Below are 23,946 nucleotides of genomic sequence, written 5' to 3' on the forward strand. Positions count from 1 at the left end.
GTGTGAGATTTAAAGAGCTCAGTATGTTTCATTTATAAAAAAAGAAAATTGGGTGATGACTTGATTACAGTGTATAAGTACCTTCATGGGATGAAAATATCAGCTACCAGAGAGCACTTTAAGCTGGCAGAGAAAGGCATAACAAGATCCAATATCTGGAATCTAAAGGCAGAGGCATTTCTATTAGAAATGAGGCACAAATTGTTAACAGTAAATGTGATTAACCATTGGGACAAATTACCAAGATAAGTGGTGGATTCTCCAACTCTTGATGGCTGCAGATTGAGACTGGATGGCTTTCTAGAAGATATCCTGTAGACAAACACAAGTTAATGAGCTCAATATAGGGGTGATTGGTGAAATTTAATGGCCTAAGATATATAGCTCAGGCTAGTTTATCTACTGGTCACTTCTGGCCTTAAACTCCATGCATTTATAAAAACGTCTTCATTGGGAAGTGTGAGTCTTTCTACTGCCAGTCACTTCAGATGCCAGTCACTTCAATTGGGGCAGGGCTTGACCTTGCTTGCGATAGTTAATGGAAGGATCCACTCTCCTGTTGCTGGCCCTAATAGCAGAGTACATTCCAAGCAGGATTTAACAATTCCACTTGCCCACTTAACAGTGATGAGCATCAAGCTTTCCTTGTAAATGTATTGTCCTTTTAACCCATCAATTTCTGCAGAATTTGTTCCTATTTTTTAAATCAAGTTTTTAATATTTATAGTTGCATATAATTGCAAGTGACCTCTAATCTGGGAAATGAGATAATCAATAAAGCTTTTTTTCCTCTTAATTGTGCAGGAAGTCAATTTCCGAGACTCTGGTGCTGTTTTTTTGCTTCTAGATAGCAGCAGAATCCCCTAATTCTCTCTCTTTGCTGCCTTCTGGACCATGTAGGAGGAGAGATACAAGAGATTTATATGTGATATAAACAATCATATTTCAGAAAATAGGCCAAACTCTATTTAGTGGGGTTTCGGAAGAATATTTTCCTATGGCCATTTTATTCCATAACTGCCTACTGCAGAGTTCCGTGCATCTTTCTCTGCAAAACATGGTACTGGGCATTGTCAGAGAAAGGAAACTGGCTAGATGGTTAGTCTGACCCAATATGGCAATTCCTGTAGTGGAATGTTTTGATGCATACATTTGATATTTGCTAATGTTTCTGATTTAAACATAGTCACAAGACTTAAAACTAAGGTCACCTTGTTTGAAAACTTGATGCAAAGTTCGATGCAACTGTGAAACAAAATATAGTGTGTAGATTTTGCAAGGGAGGACTGTCCCTGCTATGATAAAAAAATTATTCTAGGTGATTTTTTGTTCCTTAATACTTTTGTTTAATACTGTAGAACAGCCTTTTAATGCAAAGATTATTTTAATTATTCTTGGATTATGTTTAAGGAATGCACATATGCAGAAAATAGCTAAAAAGTGGCAGAGTAAGTTAATTTTTAAAAGTGATATTTCAGTTCAGATTGCATCTGTTAATCATATTATCAAATTGAATCTACAAGATAAAGTAACAAGGAATGTAATGGAGTGGCAATACTTACACTAGATTGTGATTTTCTTGGAATGATGCCTCAGTGCTAATTACAAATATTAATAGGTGAAATCCTGGCCCTGCTTAAGTCAAAACTTCCATTGAGGTGAATGGGGCTAAGATTTCACACATTGTCTCAAGAACAGATTTGTAAAAAACACTTTCTTCTATTTTGTTTACACAGGAGGAGAATCTTCATGTTGCAAAGTGTGGTTTTCCTTGGAGATTAATAGTGTACCTTGTGCACCTGAAAGAACCCTGGATGTGAAGTGTGCAGCTCTGGTAAGATAGTTTTCAAGGTTTAGTTTTGTGACATTGCAATAACAGTATATATAACTTCCACTGTGTGGAACATTGTACACATTTCTAGAGAGACCACACAAGTTCAACTTTTGGGCTAAATAGATACCCAATATTCTGGGTCTTCATTTAAATTCAGTAATGTAAACTAAAAATAAGCTGTTGTTTGCCATCTTTAAACATTTATTTATAATCATTCATTAACTACCATCTTTGACACTCTCTTTCGTGGTTTTTATTCTGCTGTAATCTGTTTCACACATTGGCACTCAGAGCTGGATTCAATAAAAAACTTCAACCAGCTTTTGTTCTAGAGCTACACAGAACAGGACAAATCCATTTTAGGTGCCTTCCACTTTTGCTCAATGAACACTATTAATAAGCTTAAGCTTTCATGATTTTTTAAAAAATTGCTTAATCATTTTTTGGATTAGGTAAATATTTCCTTTAACCATCAAAAACATTATAAAATGTTGTTAATCAGCTTGGAAGAATTATTACACTGTTTCATTGAATAAAATGGCTTGTATTTTATAAACCATTTAAATATATAAAGCTTGAATAGTTCATTATTTAGCATTTCTGATATGATACTGAGATTAGCCTGCATAGATTTATTTTTGTCTGCATTTTTTGCCTTTGAATTAGATATTTTAGTGTTGTGCTTTTTTTTTTTTTCCATGGCTAATGTTTTTCTCAACTTCTTTTGAAGAATATTCATTTTATCATCTAGAAGTGCTATTTTCTGTTTTTTTGTAAGCAAATGAGAAAAAATGGCTTTTGTAATAGATGCTGATGAGTTCTATGAATAAAATAATAGTTGCACTGCTTTGCTGCAGGAAGCTTTCCCTAGAAAAATATAGAATTGATGCTATAGTTTGGCTTCATACAATTAGAATTCAGGTCCCCCTCCCTCCCTGCCATACTCACTTCTCCTGATTTGTTCTTTAAATAATTAGTATTTAGTAATTTCGTTTCTAGGTGCATGGTAACTTGCATCATGAATGCAGCACATTAAAAATATGCAAAAAGAACAGTTTCATATTATTGCCTAAAATAGTTTTGGGTCTTGAATGCATCGTGATTATAGGCAATGCAGAGATACACAAAATAGCTTGAAAAATAAAATGAATATTGGATGAGACTAGAAACTGTACTGTTGCTGGGTGGACTTAGCGATACAGAGTGTGTAGGCCTTTGCAGGATGCAACTTAAAACAAAAGTTTTATAGTGACATGAAGTCAACCATTTGCTTGAATGAAGGAGTTTGAAAATAGTTCTACATGTGTCTTCCCTAGATACATTTTGTAAAATATTTTCTAACGGCTTTAATCATTTATCACTTTTAGTGTTTGTCCTTCTCCCTCTGAAACGTTCCATCCCAAATATTTACAGACCTTTCAGGCAGATTTAAGATTTTGGATCGCATCATGTGAGATTTGCAGTTTCACACTGTTGATACAGTAAAACAGACACCTTTTGGCTGAATGTCACTTTCAGATTTAAGATTCATCTGCACCTAAAATTCCGAGTGGAACTCAAGGTTTGTGTAGCCATATGGATCAAAACCAGTGAATACCTGCAAAGTGAAGCCAATGAGTTTCATACGGTTCCTAATTAGTTGCTCTTTTTCAGTTCTGTTAGCTTGTCACTGCTGACAATAGTAAAATCATGGTTTTGTCAATAAACCAGAGGTAAATTGGATAACTCAATGGAAGCAGACAAACTCAATAACAACCTGCCATTTTTACAGTCATTTTTCCAACCACAATCTCACTTCAGTGGGTTTAGTCATTCTTTATTTAAATAGGATGCTTAATAGATATTCTACAGCTGGGAAAAAAAGTTATTGTTTTAATATGCAAAACTTTGCACTCCCTTGTCAGCTAGGGGGCGAAAAACTGTTTAAGGAGAAGTGGGCAAAAAATCCATTTTCTTTTGATGTGATTTCCGTGTGCATTTCTTATGCAATTTTGAAAATGTTCTGTTAAAATATTAAAAGCCAGTGAGTTGCTATAAGGGAACAAAGAAAACTTTTTGACTATGTTGAGGGAGTTTAAAGGCTACACAATACATTTAACAATGCAGCAGCAGGATAATAGTTCCACTAAATAAAAGAAACTGCCTTACTCTTAATTCTTTATTATTTTGTAAAAACAATACAAACTTGCAACCAACAGGTTCACTATAGAATAAGAGGAGAGGCTGTCTTTCAGCCCAAGTTGTCCAGCTGCAGAAAATAAATCTGGCTTTCAGTCTGTACTAAATGTAGTTTTTATTTTAAAAAAATACGCTGCCAAATCCTGAGGTTGCTAGTTAGTATTTTTTCATCAAAATTCTCCTTAACTTAAGTGGGAGTTTGCCTGAATAAAGATTCAGTAAAACCTAAATAAACACCTCAGAATTTGGCTCATAAATTAAATAAAGTAAATGAAATTAATTGTGAACTGAAATCTTGCTCTCTTTGTATCCTAATGTTTACATACAGTGCCCTCCCCTTAATTTGTCCTAGTCCATTGCCAGTACTTAAGTAGAAATAAGTGACTGATGTTATCTATATGACAACCATAACACCTGTCTGATTAATACAACATTTAGCTGTAATCATCTTTTATTATTACTAACGAAAAATCAAGTCCAATTTTTCTGGGAGGTGCAGTATGCTATACCTCTCTAGCATCCCTTTAGGGAGAAGGGAGGGCAATGCTTCCTGTCTGAGTGCAGGGCACAGCCCTCAGTTTTGCTCAAGGTGTTGCGTGGCAGGGCAGGTGGGCAGGCAGAGAATGAAAGCAGTCCAAACAAAGTCAGTATGCTTCTGCAGCTTTCAGGAACCTAGAGAGGAAAAAGGAAATGGAAATGTACTGGTCTTTCTCCTTTCTGAGAGGGCCTGGGCAGCCAAAGCTCTCAAGTCTTTTCTTTGAATGACAGCCAGAGGCTGGGGAGTTCTGCTCCTTCAGAGTGCCGTGCTGCACTGAGAGAGACCTTACCTTTTAAAGATCCGCCCGTCTAGATGCTTAAGAAGCCTCAAAGGTGCACCAGGTTGAGGCTGATTGTGCCCAGAGAATCTCTTTAACCTCTTCCAGACTGGGGTTGGAATCTGCCCCACAACAGTGGAACTGTCTGACAATAAATAGTTAGGAACAATTTTTAAAATCCTAGATACGATATATGTGTTGTTAAGATACATTTTATATGGAAAAAGTGAGTTAACTGTTTCAAGAAATTGTTCTCATCATTTCCCCTAGTTATAACTTTAGAACAGAGAAGTATATTTACAATTGTATAATGCAAATTTGCAGAAATTACAAAATCCAAATTAGTATGTATGGTAATTGCTTAATAGATATTTTTCATTACTAAGTACACATATGTATATGCATTTCTTAAAGGTTTATTTAAAGCTACTTTAGAAATTGTTTTACCAGTTGAAAGTAAATACTGGAAAATAAAACTGTTGGTAATATCTGAAATCAACTGAGAACATATGTTTCAGAAATAGAAACCTCCTGACATTTTCAGTAGCCAGTGACATGTATTATGTAGTGTTGTTGTAGCCATGTCAGTCCCATGATGTTAGAGAGACAAGGTGGATGAGGTAATATCTTTCATTGAACCAACTCCTGATGGTGTGAGAGGCAAGATTTTGAGCCACACAGAGCTCTTCTTCAGGTCTAGGAAAGGTATTCCGAGCACCACAGCAAAATGCAAGGTCAAGGTCAAAATGCAAGGACCTGGCATTTTGCTGGAGTGCTGGGAATACTTTTCCCAGACCTGAAGAAGAGCTCTGTGTGGCTCAAAAGCTTGTCTCTCTCACTAAGTTGGTCCAATAAAAGATGCTGCCTCACCCACCTGGTCTCCCCAGTGACATGTATTGTCAGACATCACAAGCACAGACAAAGAACATGTCAGATAATGTATAGTGCTGGATGAACTTTTGATGAATGACTTAACCACAGGTATAATATGTAGGAATCTAATAGTATAATATTTCCATCACTTGGTGAAGTCTCAGGTATACTAAAGTATAGTGCCACTGTTTTGTAGCTAATAGAGTTTAAGGTGGATTTTAAATCTTTTCTCAGTAGCTCCACATCCCTGAAGTTTCCAAGTAGGTATTCTTTCTGAGGGGTTGGATCAAAGTATCTTTCCTCAGTATTTATTTTGTCTTCTCCAGTGTAGGTTTTATTTTGTTCAGGTATTCCTCAGTTAACCTAGAGTATATGTGGCAGGTGGTTTCAGAATTGTCCTGATCAGATTCCAAGTTGGATGGGGATATCATGAAGCAGGATTTGGTATACCAGCCACCCATAGTCTTCTTATAGAAGATAACATTTAATTCAAAGGACTGACAACAGTTCAGATGACAACTCCTCTTCCGAGCTCTCATCATCAGCTAATACCTCAAAGGGTTTACAATTTTGCATGGGCTCTGCCTCAGGTTTTGGTTCCTGGAAGCACAAAAGAATCACAGACTATTTGTTTTCCTTCAGGATTTATAGCACATAAGCTAGGATTTTCATAGTAACCTTGGGGAATTAGGCACCCAGTCCCATTAAATTTCAGTGTGATTTGGAGACCTAACTCCTGTAAGCTTCTTTGAAAATCCTGACTGTAATAAGTATATGTGGAGTTAAGATGCCTTGATCATAATAGTATAGTTAATCTTGTCTACCGCCATCACTCAAAGCATTCATACCTCTATATTTATCAAAAAGTGTATGGGAAATGTTGACCAAGTAACCATGCATAGGTTGAGTAGCCTTTGATGTTTGGGTTTTTAACACTGTAGAAGATCAGTCAGATCCTTACCCACTTTGCCACCACAGTGCACTAAACCACCACGCCGACCAACAGATTTAGTGCTGCCGTCTGCGGACCCACAGCAGCCATGCCCCAGGCCCCTTATTGGCTAGGTTGACAGCATTCTCATTGGGTACCAGGACTGTATAAAAACCCCAACAGAAAGACAAAACTGTCTGAGCAACAGGCCATTGCCTTGCCTTGCCACCTCACACAACTCTGTCTTGCTGCCCTGATGCCTTGCCCGACCCTGCCTTGCCACCTCACCCAACCTCGCCTCCTTAACCCGCTGACCTAGTCCCTTAGTTTGGATCTTCCTGTTACTGACCCCTGCAAGAACCCCTGCAACTATTGCTCCAGCTTGCCTCTTCTACTGATTGACATCCCAGGTAACTGACCATCTGTTCACACTTGACTAGTGCTCCACCCTGCCCCTAGCACACATTGGCCACCGGCCATTACATGCTCCTTATTCTATATCTACTTTTCTCAAGATTGAGCTTTGAAATACAGGAATCAAAAGCATTTTTCTACTAGTTAACCTTTTCCTGTTCCTTAACAGATATCATAAAAAAGCCAAAAATGGTGATGAAATAATCGAGCAGTTATTGGACGATTAGAAATTCAATTTCATTAAAAATTCCCATGTGACATTAAAAAAAATAGTTTTCTGTCTGACATTTAAAAATGGTAGGTGACTATTAAGAAGAATTATTAAATCCCATTAACCTTTCAAAGTGATTCACAGCACAACAGACTCCTATATCAAAAACTATGATATGGCATGTCTGCTTGAGGCTAATGCCTGGCCAGACCAACCCATTTCACTGACCCAATCTAGGAAGTGTCATTAAGGATCCTACATTGTTTTTTGTTTCCCTTTCAGAATGAAACAAGATTTCTGATTCATACCATGAAATACAAATTCCTATTACAAATTGTGGCAATGTATATTGAATGGCTAGACAATATGTAATTTGTGATGGTAAAAGCTACGGTTAAGATAGGAGACTACCTCTTTCCATTTTACTAGGGAAGGGATAGGGTGTTTGATCAGTCTGGCAGAGGAATGGCCACTCCTTGGTCCTGGTTGAAGATGAGGTTGTGTGTTTTGGCACCAGGGCTGCCCACTACTTTTCCTCTTCTCTTGCTTGGAACATGCATAGGGGTTATGGACAGGCAGCGGCTGGAGCTGAGGAGAGCATATTGGAGTCTCTAACTCTGTGCATCAACCATTGGCCAATACAGGGAGTGTGAGGGAACTGATAGGCTCCAGCTATTTCTCTCCTCACGTGCATAAGCATATCTGGGTACACAGCAGCTACTCTTGCTGGTGACTGCTGCCTTGCCAGCCCCGCCATGGAGATGATATAGTTATCAAGAGCTGGGTTTCCTCTAACCTGATCACTATGTGGGGCCAGAAAGGATTTTTTTTTTCTTTTTCCAAGATAGGCAGCATGTCTGGGTTTTTTCACTTTCTTCACACCAAGCTGGAATCAGATTGGGTGGAGATAGTATTCGTCCCTCAAAAATGGGGATGAAGAAGATAATAAATGTCAGTAAATACTGTTGCAGCTTGCAGCCAATGTCCAGCACGGGTAAGAGGCTTCAAGGAGCCAGCTGCTGTGATTGACCTTAGTGTGGGATCCAGGAAAGAGTGGTAAACCCTGTTAGTCTCTGTGGCATGAGAGGTCTTAAGTCTTTGCAGACAGAGCTTTCCCTTATCTGTACCGTAATTCCTCCTCATCAAGGAAGGGTGGTGGGATTAAGGAGTGTGTTGAATCATGAATTGAGTAGTGGGGATGTTGGCTAAGGAAGCCAACTCTCATTTCTTGGGTGTATAGCATGAGGCCATTTTGGCCAACTAAGGACCCAGTTAGTGTCTGGTAGTTTGCGCGAGAGTAAGTCAACTCATCTCCTCTGCCTCACTATCTTAACATTAGTGAAGTTGCAGCCTGTAGCTGTAAATGTATTTATCTTTCTACAGCTTCATTTTTTGTTGTGGTCATCATGAAGGCAGCAGTTTCAAATTCCAGCAGTCTTTTGTCAAATCGTCTGGATCCATCCCATCTGGGGAACAAACAGCTGACACTGTTGATCTTAAACAACATGTGGCAGGGAGGGGGGGAGTCATCCTCCCAGAAGGGCAGTTCTGTTGTTTTCATCACCATCCTCCACTGGGGATACTTGTAATGGAAAGAGGCTTTAATTTATAAGCCAGGTTTCTATAACAGGTTCACCAGAACAGGTTGCCCAAGAAATGCACTGAATTGGCTCATTGAGGTACTCAGACAATGCCCCTCTTTTCTCACCAACACTGCTCACTGCTGGGTGTCTACTCTGGCTGTAGGCCATTTGTGGCACCATGTGCCATCACAATCCCACCCCAAGAGAATTGTTAGCCTCCGGGAACCACAGCATTGGTTACTTCAGCAAAAGGTTGCATAACTGGAACTGAACTATACCACTAGATATGGAGAACTTGAAGGCTTTCTATAATCATAGCAATTTAAAGCAGATCAAACATCAGTTTAAAGTCTTGACATCATTTCCTTCATATAATTATATTATTGTTATTCTCTGATTATAGGTATAAAGCATATAATTATGGATGTGTTTTATACTAATGCTTATAATTATTCTGTAAACCAGAAACATAACTTCATAACTGTGGCATATTATTTTCCCATTAATCCTAAAGTAAATGAAAATGTGAAAGCTGTTCTTGAAAACTGAGTAACTTGAAGTTATGAACTATATCCTAAGCTTGATTTTTAAAAGTATGCTTTCGTAAGAATTGGTAGCATAAAAAGTAATGTTCTGTGAATGTGGCACATTCTTCCTGGAAGAAAATAAAATTTGGGAAGGTTATAATTATTAATCACTTTAACTAAAAGCAGTTTGACAAATAAATCAGACCAGAACATCTTTACAGATCTCATAAAATGGTAGTTATCAAAAAGGAGGATAAATGAGTAGAGTTTGAATGACATAGAAGCTGGAAAAAAGAAAAAACCCACAACCCATATTAATCAATTAATCAATTATGTGGTGCAACGCAAAGGGGGCTAATGTAGATCATGAAATGCCAGTGAGACTACAGCTGAATTTGGCAAGAGACTGTTAAACAATAATCAGAAGGTGGTTTCATATTTTGCTACATGAGTGCTCATATTTGTGAAAAATAGTTGTCAGATGTGTGGAGAAAGAGAGCAAATATAAGTTCAAGGCATTAGAGCAACAGTATTATTGTTAAGCTTCTGCATTTGAGTCCAAAGCCAGAAATTTAAATGTGAGGAGAAAGAGAGTGAAAATTTTAGAAGATTTTCTAAAATCTGCTAATTAGTTATATGGAATTTAGAAAAATAATTTTCTAAATTAAGTGTAAAAACAACAACTGTTGAAATAAAGGGCTAAATTCTCATATCAATTACATTGATGTAAATCCAGAGTAATTCCATTTTAATTAACAGAGTTACTTTGGATTTGTCTGTCTGTTTGAGAGCAAATTTGGATGTAGTATACATGATTATTTTTAATGTAATGAGAATGAGGTTAATTTATTTTGTCTTCATAGTATCACTGTTACTATTTCTTCTCATCTTAATAACTATGCTCAGCAAACAGTTTTGGAAACTTGTTATTCAGCAAAATTCTGGATAGAGAGCCACAAGTTTTACATACTGTCTTACAAAAAGTCACTTGTGTTTTATTTTATTTTATTTTCTATCACTTCACAGTAAGTGTTAAATAAATTATTATAGTATATAATTTACACAGAATATATATAGTGCTATTCTGTGATAGTTCTGGTTAGGTTTTTGTTGTTTGGGTTTTTTTTGAGGGGGTGGGGGCTTGATCCTGCAAATTGGTGTGTTCTGTTATGTATGTAAGCACATTTTCAAAGTCAGTGGACTACTCATGTGCTTTGGGCCACAATGCTCAGTAGCTTGCAGGATGAAGTCTCTACAGCACATATAAATGGAGTAAAGTTTAAGTGTGGTGACTCAGTATAATTGTCCAGGCCAAAATGCTTTATTTTGGTTTACTAATTTTCTACAATTACAGCGATATCTTTCAAGGCCAACACTAATGTAATTCTGTAAACTAAACTACATGGGGAATGCAGTGGACTTGTGGTCTCAGACTTTGACACGGAAATTAAGTGCACATGTATAATGTACTGAATGTAGTCCAGTTTCGGCACCAAGAGCTCTGACTTTACTTCATACTTTGAATGGCCAGCATAATGAAGTGTGAAGATTAAAATATATCTGATATTAATTGCAAACCATTCACATGTACTGCATTTTCCAGATTTCACTGAGAGGGAAGAATGTGGGTGATGACTGGGTATTTGTGTGGTCAAGACAGTGGCAATAGGGAAAGAATTGGATAACAGAGCTAGTCATAAACCAAACCAAAATCTGCAAATATTGGCACAAAAATGTGTTTCTGTTTTTCATCAAAATTCTCCAACTGTCTCTGCTAAAAACTGCAATGGATCATTTTAAAGTAGGTTGTTCATCTGGTTTTAAGCCGGACAGTTCTGTTTTTGTAAGGTTTGTCCCTGTCCCATTCTGATATAAAACCACAGACAGGTTTTTGTCTGGTATCACTGTGGTTACATGGAGGACACCATTTTGCAGTGTGCTGCTCTGCCCTCATGGGAGTGACCTCATGCACACCATGTAGGTGAGGTTGCCAGCAGGGGCGGGACAGGGCACTCAGCAGAATGGTGTCCACCAGGCAGTGTGACAGGTCACACTGGCGAGGGCGCAGTCAAGAAAGTAGGGTCAGGCACCGTTCCAGAAGTTCATGCAGCTGAGGAGATGACCTATATCAGGGGTTCTCAAACTGGGTCACAAGGGGGTCACAAGGTTATTACATGGGGGGGGGTCACAAACTGTCAGCCTCCACCCCAAACCCCGCTTCACTTCCAGCATTTATAATAGTGTTAAATATAAAAAGAAGTGTATTTAATTTAAAAGGGTGGGGGGCCGGACTTAGAAGCTTGCTGTGTGAAAGAGGTCACCAGTACAAAAGTTTGAGAACCACTGCCCTATAATCTAGGGATGCATCAGTGGCCACTCTGTTTTAAAGGGAGTGTCAATTTATATTTATTTTTAAAAATAATGTATGTTAAAAATTTCTGTGCCATAAGCAGTCTTCTATATTATTAATTTCTTAGAATTTTGTTCCAAATTATGTGGTTATGGCAAGTAAATATCTCAGACTGGTGTTCTGAAGATCCTTGTATGGGTTTATCTACCCTGAAATCTAAGGTGTTATTGCAGCTTGGGTAGACATACTCACACTAGTTTTACCCACACTAGCATTGCTAAACATAGCAGTTAAGATGTGCCAGCACACATTCAGCACAGACTTGCAACTTGAGTATATACCCAGGGTCCCCAGATGAGTATGTACAGTCCATGCTGTTGCATCTGCACTGCTATTTTTAGCAATGCTGGAGTGAGCAGAGTAGGTGACAGCCTGAGAACATGCACATGGAGCATAGTCTTGAAGTCTTGGCTGATGCCATCTGCATGGGTTCCCAGAAACAAAGGGAGAGCTCCTCCTGGGGAAGTCATGAACAATGGGATCTTCAGGCCTAAAGCATCTCCTACTGTGAGGCTTCGGGAAGGGAACGTAGGGGAGCCAAGAGCCACCTCTCTTGTGGGGTGCAGCTGGAGAAGAAGAGAAAGAAAGCTGTTTTGATTATTATTAATGCTGTTGCTGAGGAGAGGCTCCATCTGCCAAAATACTCTTTGGAGGTGGAGGTCCCACTTCTCAAAACAATATTTCAAGAGAGGACATATCTTTTCCCCAATGAATGCTATTGCAGAAGGTGCACCTACCTTGCTAAATGGGATGGGTACACCCCCATGTCTCCCAAAATGATATTACAGGGCTGTCCAATCCCAAAATACCATTTAACGACATGAGAATAAAATTAAAATACCTTTACACTCCAGTCTTTACCATATGGAGTGGAGCAGCTGCTTTCCTTGCACATGCTGCCTATATGGGGGAGAGTGTATGTGGCTTCCTGAAGCAGTGTTTGTTTATTAAGTGTTGCCGTAATGATTAAAACATGCCCTCTCAGTCTGCATCTGAATTAAAAGCATATGAAACATGATCTAAAACTAGCAAATTACAGATCTGAGTTGAAAACAAGCATCATTTTGTGGTTTGTAAGATGATTTTAACTAAGGAAGGAAATGATTTTAAAATGTGATTTGAAAGTTTCTTTAAAAAGTATGAAATAACTGGGGTTGGGTAACTCAGGTGACTGAAAATGGGATTCAGTGTGTTTCTCCACTAGGCTGCCCATTTGAATCAGTGCAAGGACTGTCTCAATGCACTATTACAGAATGAGCACATGGTTGGCACTTAAAGAATCATCATTGTCCAGGACAAGGGTGACCAAAGGGTATTACTGTCTGATGGCTGCTCTGTAGCCTTTCTGAAATTAGTTTGTTGTTTCACTTCAGTTCCTGGTGAGCAGGTGTACATATCATCGCAACTGGAATCCTTGTTGGCAGGCTTTGCAGAGAGGCCAAAGTTTGAATGGACATAGAAACCGAATTATTGTCACCCTTGGAGGTGGTTGTGTAATGCTCAGCTGCAGGTGGTACAATTGGTTTTCAATATGAGCAGCAGTTGAGTAAATACCAATCTTACTATAGGTGTTACAAGCTACTTAGTAAGAGATTTGTGGTGTGTGAATTAGCAATATCCATTTAACCAGGATAGCTGTACCCCTCAAATATTTGTTGGTAAATTGCAGATTATGAGGGACTATTTCAGAAAATAGGTTTCTTCTTTTAAGCAAAATGATAAAGTATTGAATTATCGAAATAAAATATCTGATTATTAAGCATCAATATAACTATTTGCAACGGTCCTTAATCCTAAGCAGACAAAGCATTTATGTATTTTATTTTCCACGGGGTTAGTATATATAGTACATAATTATTATCTTTATTCATGGTATTTTAACAATATACAATCAGTAAATTGTTCTTTCACTAAATTTAAATTTAACTGTCTCAGATTGTCAGAAGAAAATGGTTGCATTTCTTAACTATTAATGTTTATAGTACTTCTAAACACATTAACATGAAAGCTCCTTTGTTTTTACCAAATAAATCATGTTTTTAACTAGTGTCCTTCCAAAATAACATTCACTAGTTTTAACCATAGTTTCTGTTTTCCAGACAATTTGCTTGGCAATATTCTTTTTCAGAAGTAGTAACCTTAGCATTTTGTTCTTTTGTTTCCCTTTGCTGTAGTCTATTGCAAAGGTTGAGGTGTAAGGGAGTCTCAGCCAGGGTAGGAATGTTGTTTTGCCTTGCACATGTTCTATGATTTATTTAGATGATAGTTAAGGGTCAGTGAGCAAGCAGAATTTTAGGATTTTGTGTGAATTGCATCTAAAGGGCTGACAGTTATCACCTGAAACACTCCATTAACAGTTATTTATTTTATGGGAAAAAGTTAAGTGGTCAGCGGGTTTATTAACCTAGCCCAATATACAAGAGATGGGAGCAGCTCTATAGAGAGGAAGGATCTTGAGCATGGGCATGAGCAAGCCGGGAATAGGATTCCTAGGAGCAGTCAAGCCTGAGGAGAAGATTTGAGCTGACCCCTGATATTAGTAATGTCTGTGTTTTGGGGGTGAGTTTGGATTCTGCACAGTGTGGGGACTGTTTGAAAATGAGTAGGGAAAAGGACATGCTTACAAAGCACAAAATAAGATTAGAGCTATAGAATCTCTGTTGGTTCCCCCAGGTTTCTCCATCCAAATCTGTCTCTCTTACCTGGCTCCAGAGCCCTATTTATACCCAAGAATTTTGACACTGAAATAGTCATTGCATCTCTGTAATATGCAGTGAGTATGTCCATGCAATTTACTGCTAACTATTACTACCAACTATGCGTATGCATTCATACCACAGTTGGGATTGCTGTTGCTTGAAGCAAGCGTCATTCACCACTATGTTACTGTCATTGTTGACAGAAAGTAGACTTATAGTCCCTGCTGCACAGGTGCATTTAGCCTTATCAGAGCAACCCTGCAATGTTTTTGCATACCCTTCAATGGCAGTTTTGCAAGACTGGAGCATTCATCCTGGTATTTGACAAGCTATCTGCATGCAGGTCAGAGAAGAGACAAAGCACTACACAGCTCGTCTCGTCTCTTTCTAGACCCCAAACCTGCCCATCCATGGGAACGACCAACATAGTTCCTAACTTATCTCAGCCCTGATTGATTCCCCAAAAGGCAGAGGAATCCAATGGGGGAAAACCATTTTTTTAAAGTTCTACTCAAACTTTAAACTTAAGAAAGAAAAAAAAAATCCCTCTGAGATTTACCTCTAAAACACAAAGAACAAAGCATAGATTCATTAATAGATACACGAACTGACCAACAAACCTAATTTACTGGGAGGTTGCCATGGCAGTTTATGCACTCCTTCCACAGCTTCTCCCACACTCCTGAGACCTGAAAAAGAGAACACAAAAGGAGATCAGTAGCTAATAGGCAATCGTTCCCAAGTTCCCATCAATAAATCCACATAATCTTCCTCTGGTGCTGCAGCATCCATTTTTCTCTCTTCTACACACCATTCATGCATCAACCCCAACGGGGAGAGGGAAGATGGGAGACAGCAGAACTAGAAATATCCTGCCTCTGGGTCGCACCCCCAGATTGCTCCTATCTCTAATCAGAGGTCTCTCAGAATGAAAGGCATTGATAATAGTTTTAGTATTAATTTATTATTTATTACTTCTGAATCTGTGAATTGCATGGATATTCTTGACAATATTATTTTAGAGACTTTTTTTGGCAGATGAACACACAGGACAAGTTTGTTAAGCTTGTTTCTGTGAATCTCTAGTATACTATGGCTGAAACCTGAAGTTGATAATGCAGTTTATTTTTCTGTATATGAAACTTGAAGAAGTGAGAAGCAAACCTCAGAAGCACTTAGCTTTGGTTGGGACAACAGCTATCAGGAAACATTTTTTTTTTAAATCTTATCCAAACTGTTCAGTGTTCCTGGGCTTGTAGAAATAGGTTGAAAAAATTTAAGAGCAGAATCTGTTTCTTGACATTTCTCACTTTTTCTTCTTCCACTTAGGCTTCAAAGATCTTAGGAACTGCTTTGGCATTTTATACTTCCTGAATCCTAGAACTGCATCAGTGGGCAAAAATAGAAATTTGAATTTCAAAATTCACAAAACATTTGAGTTTAGTTGATTCCAGAATTTGGAAGAGGAAGTTCTTTATCTAAACCTCTTTGCCCATCCCTAATATTAAAGTCAAATGAATGCAGTAGTTTTGAGGTGTAATTTGTGGTGAGTTATGAATTAAAAAATCGCACAATTTTAGTTTTAGTCCAAGATGATTTCTGACTGTATATCTATATGTATCAATGCCAGTAATAATTACTGTATAGTGGTTCTTCTAACCTGTGATAGTTGCAAAGAGGCATGCTAGCATAATGATTTTAAGTTTTATTTATGGAGCTACAGAATTGTGGAATCTGAGTTAGCTACAAGATCACACTCAACCAGATTAATTAATGTTTAAGCTCCACTGTTTTGAGTACCTCAGTCCTGGGTGGTGTACCACCTGTGATTAATATCCATGTAAGTAGTTCATCAATATGTTCATAAAAACGAAGCTAAGATTGAATTTTATTAGAATTGGAAGATCAGTTGCAAAGGTAAAGGAACATTTTCAGTTCACCCATAGCTACCCAGAAGAGAAGTAGGAGTTTATAACAAACTGAAAACAAGAGGCCTTTGCATGTATGGGAGGAGCCGCTAAGTATGCACATTGTCATTTGATTTTTGGCTAAGTGGTTGCCTAAAGCTAACTTGTCTTTGGAGTAGTCACAATGAGCAAAGTGACAGCCATTCCCTTTCTCATAATTCATATTAATAGATTCCAAGTCCAGAAGGAACCATTGTGATCATCTAGCCTGACCTCCTGTGTAAGAAAGGCCATAGAACTTCCCCAAAATAATTCCTGGAGCAGATCTTTTAGAAGAAATACCCAATCTTGATTTAAAAATTGTCAGTGAAGAAGAATCCAACATGTCTATTGGTAAATTGTTCCAATGGCTAATTAACTTTGCTGTTAAAAATGTACACTTTATTGCCAGTATGAGTTGGTCTAGCTTCAACTTCCAGCCTTTGGATTGTGTTATATCTTTGTCTGCTAGATTGAAGAGTCCGTTATTTAATATTTGTTCCCTACATAGATACTTATAGACTGCAAATGAGTTTCCCCTTACCCTTCTCTTTGCTAAGCTGACTAGATTTAGCTCTTTGAGTCTGTCACTAGAAAGCATGTTTCCCAATTCTCTATTCTTTCTTGTGGCTGTTCTCAGAACCTTCTCCAATATATCAACATTATTCTTGAATTGTGGGCGCTAGAAGTGGACACAGTATTCCAGCAGCAATCACATGACTGCCAAATATAGAGATAAATTAACCTCTCTACTCCTTCTCAAGATTCCCCTGTTTAGCCTATTTGGCCCACAGCATCACACTGGGAACTCACATTCAGCTGGTTACACTGCTCTACAGCCAAAATGCTTCTGAAATAAATGTAGTCAAACTTTACTAATTCTGGGTTACTGAGAACGAAAATGATGCTTAAAATTGTTGATTGGCTCTAGTCTAGCTGTTGGACTCCAGACTACAGCAGTGGAATCTCCTGGCAGGTGATGTTAGGGTTTCCATGTTCCGTGACCGTCAAAAGGATCTTGTCCCATTCTTCTTCATGGAAGGTGATCTTGTAGCCTGCAACAACATCGATGGTGTGATGGCAGCCCTCAACATCGTTCACGATCCAGATGAGTGGAAACTGTTCATTGATTCATCGAAGACGAGTCTTAAAGCTGTTTTGCTGCATAATGGCAATGTTTTGCCATCAATTCCAGTTGGTCATGCAGTCCATATGAAGGAAACCTATGACAACATGAAACAACTTTTGAGGTGCATAAACTATGACCAACATCAGTGGCAGCTTTGTGGCGATTTGAAGGTTGTTGCTCTCTTGCTTGGTCTGCAGACTGGATACACAAAGTACTGCTGTTTTCTCTGCGAATGGGATAGTCGTGCAAGAGATTCCCACTACATCAAGAAAGATTGGCCACTCCGACAGTCATTGGAGCCTGGGAGGAAAAGTGTTCAGCATCCACCACTTGTTGAATCAAGGAAGATTTTGTTACCACCCTTACACATCAAGCTGGGTCTGATGAAGAACTTTGTCAAGGCCATTGACAAAACACAAGCAGCTTTCAAGTACCTCCGTGGAAAATTTCCAAGGTTAAGTGAAGCTAAGATAAAGGAAGGTGTCTTTGTTGGTGCTCAGAATCGTGAACTTCTTCGAGATGATGCATTTGACCATGCACTGCGTGGCAAGGATAAGACGGCATGGAAAGCCTTCCAGTTAGTGGCAATAAATTTTCTCGGAAACAACAAGGCAGACAACTACAGGTTGTTGGTGGAAAACCTCCTCAAGGCATACAAAAGCCTTGGTTGCAACATGTCACTAAAGATACATTTTTTGCACTCTCATCTAGATTTTTTTCCACCGAACTGCGGAGCAGTGAGCGACGAGCACGGCGAGCGATTTCACCAGGACATTGCAACAATGGAGAAACGCTATCAGGGCAAATGGAGCCCATCAATGCTTGCAGACTATTGCTGGACAGTGACAAGAGATGCTCCATTTAATGAATACAAGAGACAAGCCAAGAAGCGCCGAGTAGACACTGAATAGGACTAAACTATGTACATAATAGTTTTTTGCCTTTTGTTTCATAATAAATTTTATTTATATAACCCTTTTGCTGATTTTTAAAGTGTTACATAAACAGGACAGGTGAAATATTATCATGTAAAGCAACCATAAACACATGAAAAGACCTAGGTTTACAATTTATGATTAAAACTCTACTATCTACACAATATACATAGACATAAAATGTAAAAACTTAAATATCTTAGAAACAGTAGCCAATCAGTTGTTTTAATTGTCATGTTTGAATTCAGCACATCAAAATACATAAGAAATACCACAATTTTATCTCTGAAGCAGACGACTTCTCAAAAATTGTAGACCAGTGTTATCCACTATGACCCCCAAATCATTTTAGAGTCACTGCTTTCCAAAATAGTCCCCCATTCTGAAGTATGGACTACAGTCTTTGTTCCTAGGTGTACATATTTACATTTTAATATATTCAGAAGCATATTGTTTGCTTGAACCCAGTTTCCCAAGTGATCTAGATCACTCTGAATCTGTGACCTGTCCTCTTCATTATTTACCATGCCTCCAATTTTTGCATCATCTGCAAACTTCATCAGTGATGATTTTATGTTTTCTTCTAGGTCACTGATAAAAAATATTCCCTCAAAACATAAAAACAAATTGAACAACACCTGCAAGTCTAACTAAAGTATTCTAAATCTGGCTGGGAATTGCTGCTGCTTTAGCTCTTTTGTTTCTCCTCCGGTAGGTTTTGCCCTGGGCCTGTTGTTTGAGAAACACCTGTTTCAATGTGTAGATGGAAATCGTGTAGTTCTTCCTGGTACTTTGCCTCCACATAAAGGGCTAGGTGCAAAAGTCATGCGTTTCAAGAATGACTCTAGAAATTTGTAATATACATACATACTAAAGATGCCAGTGGAACTGCTTTCATGACTATCTCTGTAATAACAAACCTGTGAGTGTGTGAGTCGTCCATGCACACAATGGAAGGGGAGGTGTTTGGTAGGGAACAGGTTTCTATTGCAAGTTTCTAAGGAAATACTATAAATTATTTGGAATACACTTATTTTAAAAAATTAACAGTTTCTTTTTAGACAGGCATTCAAGTATTTCCCTTTTGCTATAAAGATATTTCTTAAACAGAAACATACACGGGCCTTTATAGTGCTTTGTTTTGAAGCCCTTAGCAATAAAATAGCAAATACATTTAGAAATTTGTTTAAACCACTAAAAACTATTAATCTGAGCTTTAAAATATTTTATTGCAAATTTAAATTGTATCTTCCTGATGCAAGGCTCTTGAATGATTTGAACTGTTGGTGTAATCCTACTATCTGTAGAACATTAAATTCATTTTATGTGTGTTCAACTCCAGCAGCCATTTTCTGTAAATGTAAAGGAATGTGTTAAATTATAGGCAAGTGCAATGTAGGGATAAGCAGCTGAGAGTGGGATTTAAAATATTTCATGCTAAAATTTTACTATCTTTTCATTTTCTCAGATATTTTGTTCTGTTTTTGTCTTATTTCATATTAAGGTAGGATTCAAATTTTTGTACTTCAAGCTGTGGGCCAGATTCTGTTCTAAGAATCACATTGTCTTATGTACAAAAAAGAGAATGTGCTGCACATTGACAGCCTTTGAGTGGAGAACGAAAGAAATTGGAAACGCATATTAACATGTTTTGTATGAGCAAGTGCAGTACTAGAAAAAGGGACGTGATTTGGAGAAAGTGTGTGCAATACATGTAAGAACCAGCAAAGAGTGGGCCTTTTTGAATAAAATACTCCACCCCTACCCAGATGAAATATTTCATCTTTGATGTGGAATAAAGCTTGTGTATAAAGTACATAGGGCCAAACTTACTATATGCTCGTTTGTGGCTTAGCCATGACCCCGAAATAAGATGAAATGCATTGTTGCAGAGCTTCAGAAGCAGCCCAAGAGGGAAACATAACAGTTTTGTGGAATCTGCTTCCTCTCCCGGACTTCTAGTCATGTTGTAGGTATCCAATACAGGGTGTAAATGTGTATCTATCCAGGCCACATTTTGTCTCCATCTTGATTTTGGTACCATTATGTATTATTTAGTTTTGGTATTTCCCATGATATGCTGTGTGCTTTCTGGACATTTGAGAAAGGATACTCTTTGCCCGAAGAGTTCACAGTTGAAAGACAGACAAGAAAATAGGGGTTAAAGAGGAGAGATAGCAAGGTGGGGTTGGACTGTTAGTTTTTAACCATGTAAAGCATTATGATGGGACTTGAAGAGGGAGGAGCCTTGCAGAAACCTTGCAAGTGACCTTGAGAGGTCACTTGGGGCTGCACTAGCTCTCTCTGCAATGATAGGGTGCTGGTTAGCATTATAATGTAAGACGGGACTTGGTAAACTACATGGCATATTGGCGGAGAGGGTTGGCTGGAGAGTTTGATAACTCTTGATTACTAGATGGAACAAGAAGTGAACTTATGATTGGGTGGTTGGCTACTGCTGCCTCTTGGTGCATTTACACTATGTTAATTTATCAAATTAATTATGGCCTATGTGCCATTCAGTTCAGTTAATGTAGAAGCATCTTCCTTGCTTCATCTTTAACAAACTTCTTCGACAGTGGAAGTCCTATAATTCATTCATTTTATGTTTCTAGGATACCATTGGCATTGAAATTCCAATCACTAATCCTACAAATGAAACTCTACAGTTAGACATAGTGTTAATGGGTGCTGCACTTAGTGGAGAAACAATTCTTGTTCTTCAGCCAAAAGAAACTCTTTCCTATGAAGTAAAATATTCCCCAGCTAGTACTGGCACTTCAGAAGGAAGGTAAGATGCAGAGTGTTAACATGTATGTGTGCTTTATAGTATTCAGTACAAATATTGTCACTAGACCATACAATAACTCCTTGACCCTAGAATGTTAGAAATATTTTGTGTTCTCTGTTTTACTTTTTTAACATTAGATATATTCTACACAAACCTGCCACTTTCTTTGAATAATTCTGATGGCTGATAGGCAGATGGCAATTCTTTGATGGATATCATTTGAGTTATGTGTACATTTTCTTATGATACTGCTTTAATATCAGAAAATCTATCTCAAAATATGGACTCCAAATGAATTTTTAATTTTCTCACTTCCCATAAAGGGAGAGACCTGGAGCTATCTTTCTGCAGAAAGGGAACTAAACTAAAATTACTTCACTAAACAGAGGTGAAGAACCCTTTATCAGTCTTCATTAAAATCTATTTAGCTTGAGAATTCTCCATTAATTAGAAATGATCTTCTTAATGAATACAGAGAAGATTTAAATTAAAGATATTTCACCACATTGGAAACTCAGAAGAGTCTGTACAGTATGATAATTACCAGTGATAAGACTGATGACCTTTTGGTCTTGGTTTCAGAGTTGCTGCCACAGATCATAGTTCTCAGCGGAACTAGTAAAGGCAGGCTGCTGAACACTGCAGAATTGTAAGAGTTTTTCTCAGGGAATTGTTAATTAAGCATTAGTTGGCTGAAGTTCACCAAAATAAGCAGTCTCAAAAGCAATTGTTCAATGTGTTCTTATTGATTTTTCCCAAGAACAGAATGCTGCCAAGTATTATTGCACTACAGTTTTCAGAGGCTATAGTTTTATAGAAATGACCACTGTTAACATTCTAGTAAAATTTTCAGAGACAAGATACAGAACTGATCGTTTCTGAAAGCTGAGAATGAAAATATGCTTTATTTTGCTGTGTAAAAATATTCTGGTGGAGTATTTTTTTTCAAATTTGTAATTTTCAGATAACAAGATAAGATATGTGCTTTTAACTTGACAAATCTAGGGGTCAGTTCTTGGTTTCAGCTGATCTGCAGCATGCAGCCCAAGGGGGCATGGGCAAAGGTGGTATAACTTTTGCACTACCCTGATCCTGTTATAGCTCTGTGCAAAGCTGGTCTCCCTGGTCATGCAAGAACAACCTGAGGTCTACCCTAAATTAAATCACTGACAAGCAGCTCTAAGGGTCTGAAAATGCAGTCAGAAATTGGCATGGCAAGTGCAGCCAGGCTACTGCCTCTTTACCATGTTTATGCCAGCAACTGGGAAGAAGAGTGCTGAAAAATCCCTTATGGTGGCTCTGCTATCATCTTTACACTTGAGTAATCTTCCCTGGCCAGTTAATGCAAATTTCAAAGCCAGTTTATGCTAGGGGTGCAGTGTAAAGTGACCATAGTGAACAGGCTGCCTCATAGTTCCTATAAAGGCGTAAATCAGAACTCATGTCTCTTTGTTTTAAACAGGAGCTGATCCTTCATGCAGCTCAGGTTTGCATGTTGTATTTTTAACTATGTTGGAATGGTTTAACATGTTTACTGTAATTTTATTTAACTTATTTTTGTGATTCTCCTGGCTACAAAATGAGAAATAGAAAAACAAATCTGTAATAAGAATGGAATGTGTTAAAATGCCTGCCACAAAAATATACTACTCTAAGTATCTGACATAGCAACAAATAACTTTCAATCCTGACAAGATTTGATTGCAGAATAATGAATACGCCATTGAAACATATCCATCTGTCATGTTCTTATATATGCTTCAGTTTTGATCTCTTAGTTTTTAAAAGTATTTTCATTTTAAAATGGACTAATGATGTCTCCCTGTTTTATTTTTAGATGATGTAGCAGGTCTTGAAACATCTAGTATCAAACTGCTATGACATTTGAATTAAATGAAAATTTTCTCCTATAAGTTCAAGTGGGAGATGTAGTCTAGTTTCTCTGCTTTTAATATAAAAACTACCATTTTTCAACTGAAAAGTTAAGAAAGATGAAGCCTGTTGATTGCCCATGGATCTCCCTAAAGATCAGTGTCCGTTTGTGATGGGTGTATCCAGATGCTACCGTATCTGTGAGGCTGTATAGGACTCTTAGTGGAAAATTCTACTAGTTAACAAAGGGGTCACTTTGTTGAACTCATTTTTTCTAAAATTCTAATTTGTGCTTTTATCAGTCTGGACATTATAAAAAAAGACATCTCAGATGGAACTTGTTTATCTCTCTGTCTTCAGTATCATATTCCTGTCAGAGATGGTTGGGGAGTTTTGGTATGCACTGAAGCTGACTTCAGAGAAGCCATTGCCAACTACCTTACCTGAAATAGAATGTGAGCTTGGAAAGTAAGTACAGCATCATACTTCAATGTAATTTGTTCCTTGGTATCAATATCTAATATAAAACATACAAACAAGTACTCATTCCGGAACTATAGCAGATTACATCTTGATCTAGTTATACAGATGTACATGTACCATATTATTATTATTTGCATTACCATAGCACCTAGCTGCCCTAGTAATAAGAGTCAAACGCGTTCAGTCAGGATCTTCACAGATTGTATCTTTAATATATTATGATACGTATTGAATTCTGCTTGTGGAAGGGCAATTTAATTGGAATTAAACTAATTAGAGGTCTCTATAAATTTCTCTTAAACAGCTGCAGAATTT

The 23,946-nt window shown here is 37.8% G+C and overlaps 1 protein-coding gene across 3 annotated transcripts in view; it reads left to right on the forward strand.

Annotated features, from left to right (window-relative positions):
* Positions 1-23,946, forward strand: part of CFAP47 (cilia and flagella associated protein 47) — a 761,390-nt gene that overhangs the window by 546,636 nt on the left and 190,808 nt on the right. For all 3 annotated transcript variants that reach the window (XM_032799255.2, XM_075059737.1, XM_075059740.1), the window contains exons 51-53: positions 1,737-1,834; positions 21,101-21,276; positions 23,509-23,616. In XM_032799255.2, the coding sequence (XP_032655146.1) occupies positions 1,737-1,834; positions 21,101-21,276; positions 23,509-23,616 (382 nt within the window). The remainder of the gene's footprint in view (positions 1-1,736; positions 1,835-21,100; positions 21,277-23,508; positions 23,617-23,946) is intronic.

Source organism: Chelonoidis abingdonii, chromosome 1, assembly GCF_003597395.2.
Source record: "Chelonoidis abingdonii isolate Lonesome George chromosome 1, CheloAbing_2.0, whole genome shotgun sequence".
In the NCBI taxonomy this organism is placed as follows: domain Eukaryota; kingdom Metazoa; phylum Chordata; order Testudines; family Testudinidae; genus Chelonoidis; species Chelonoidis abingdonii.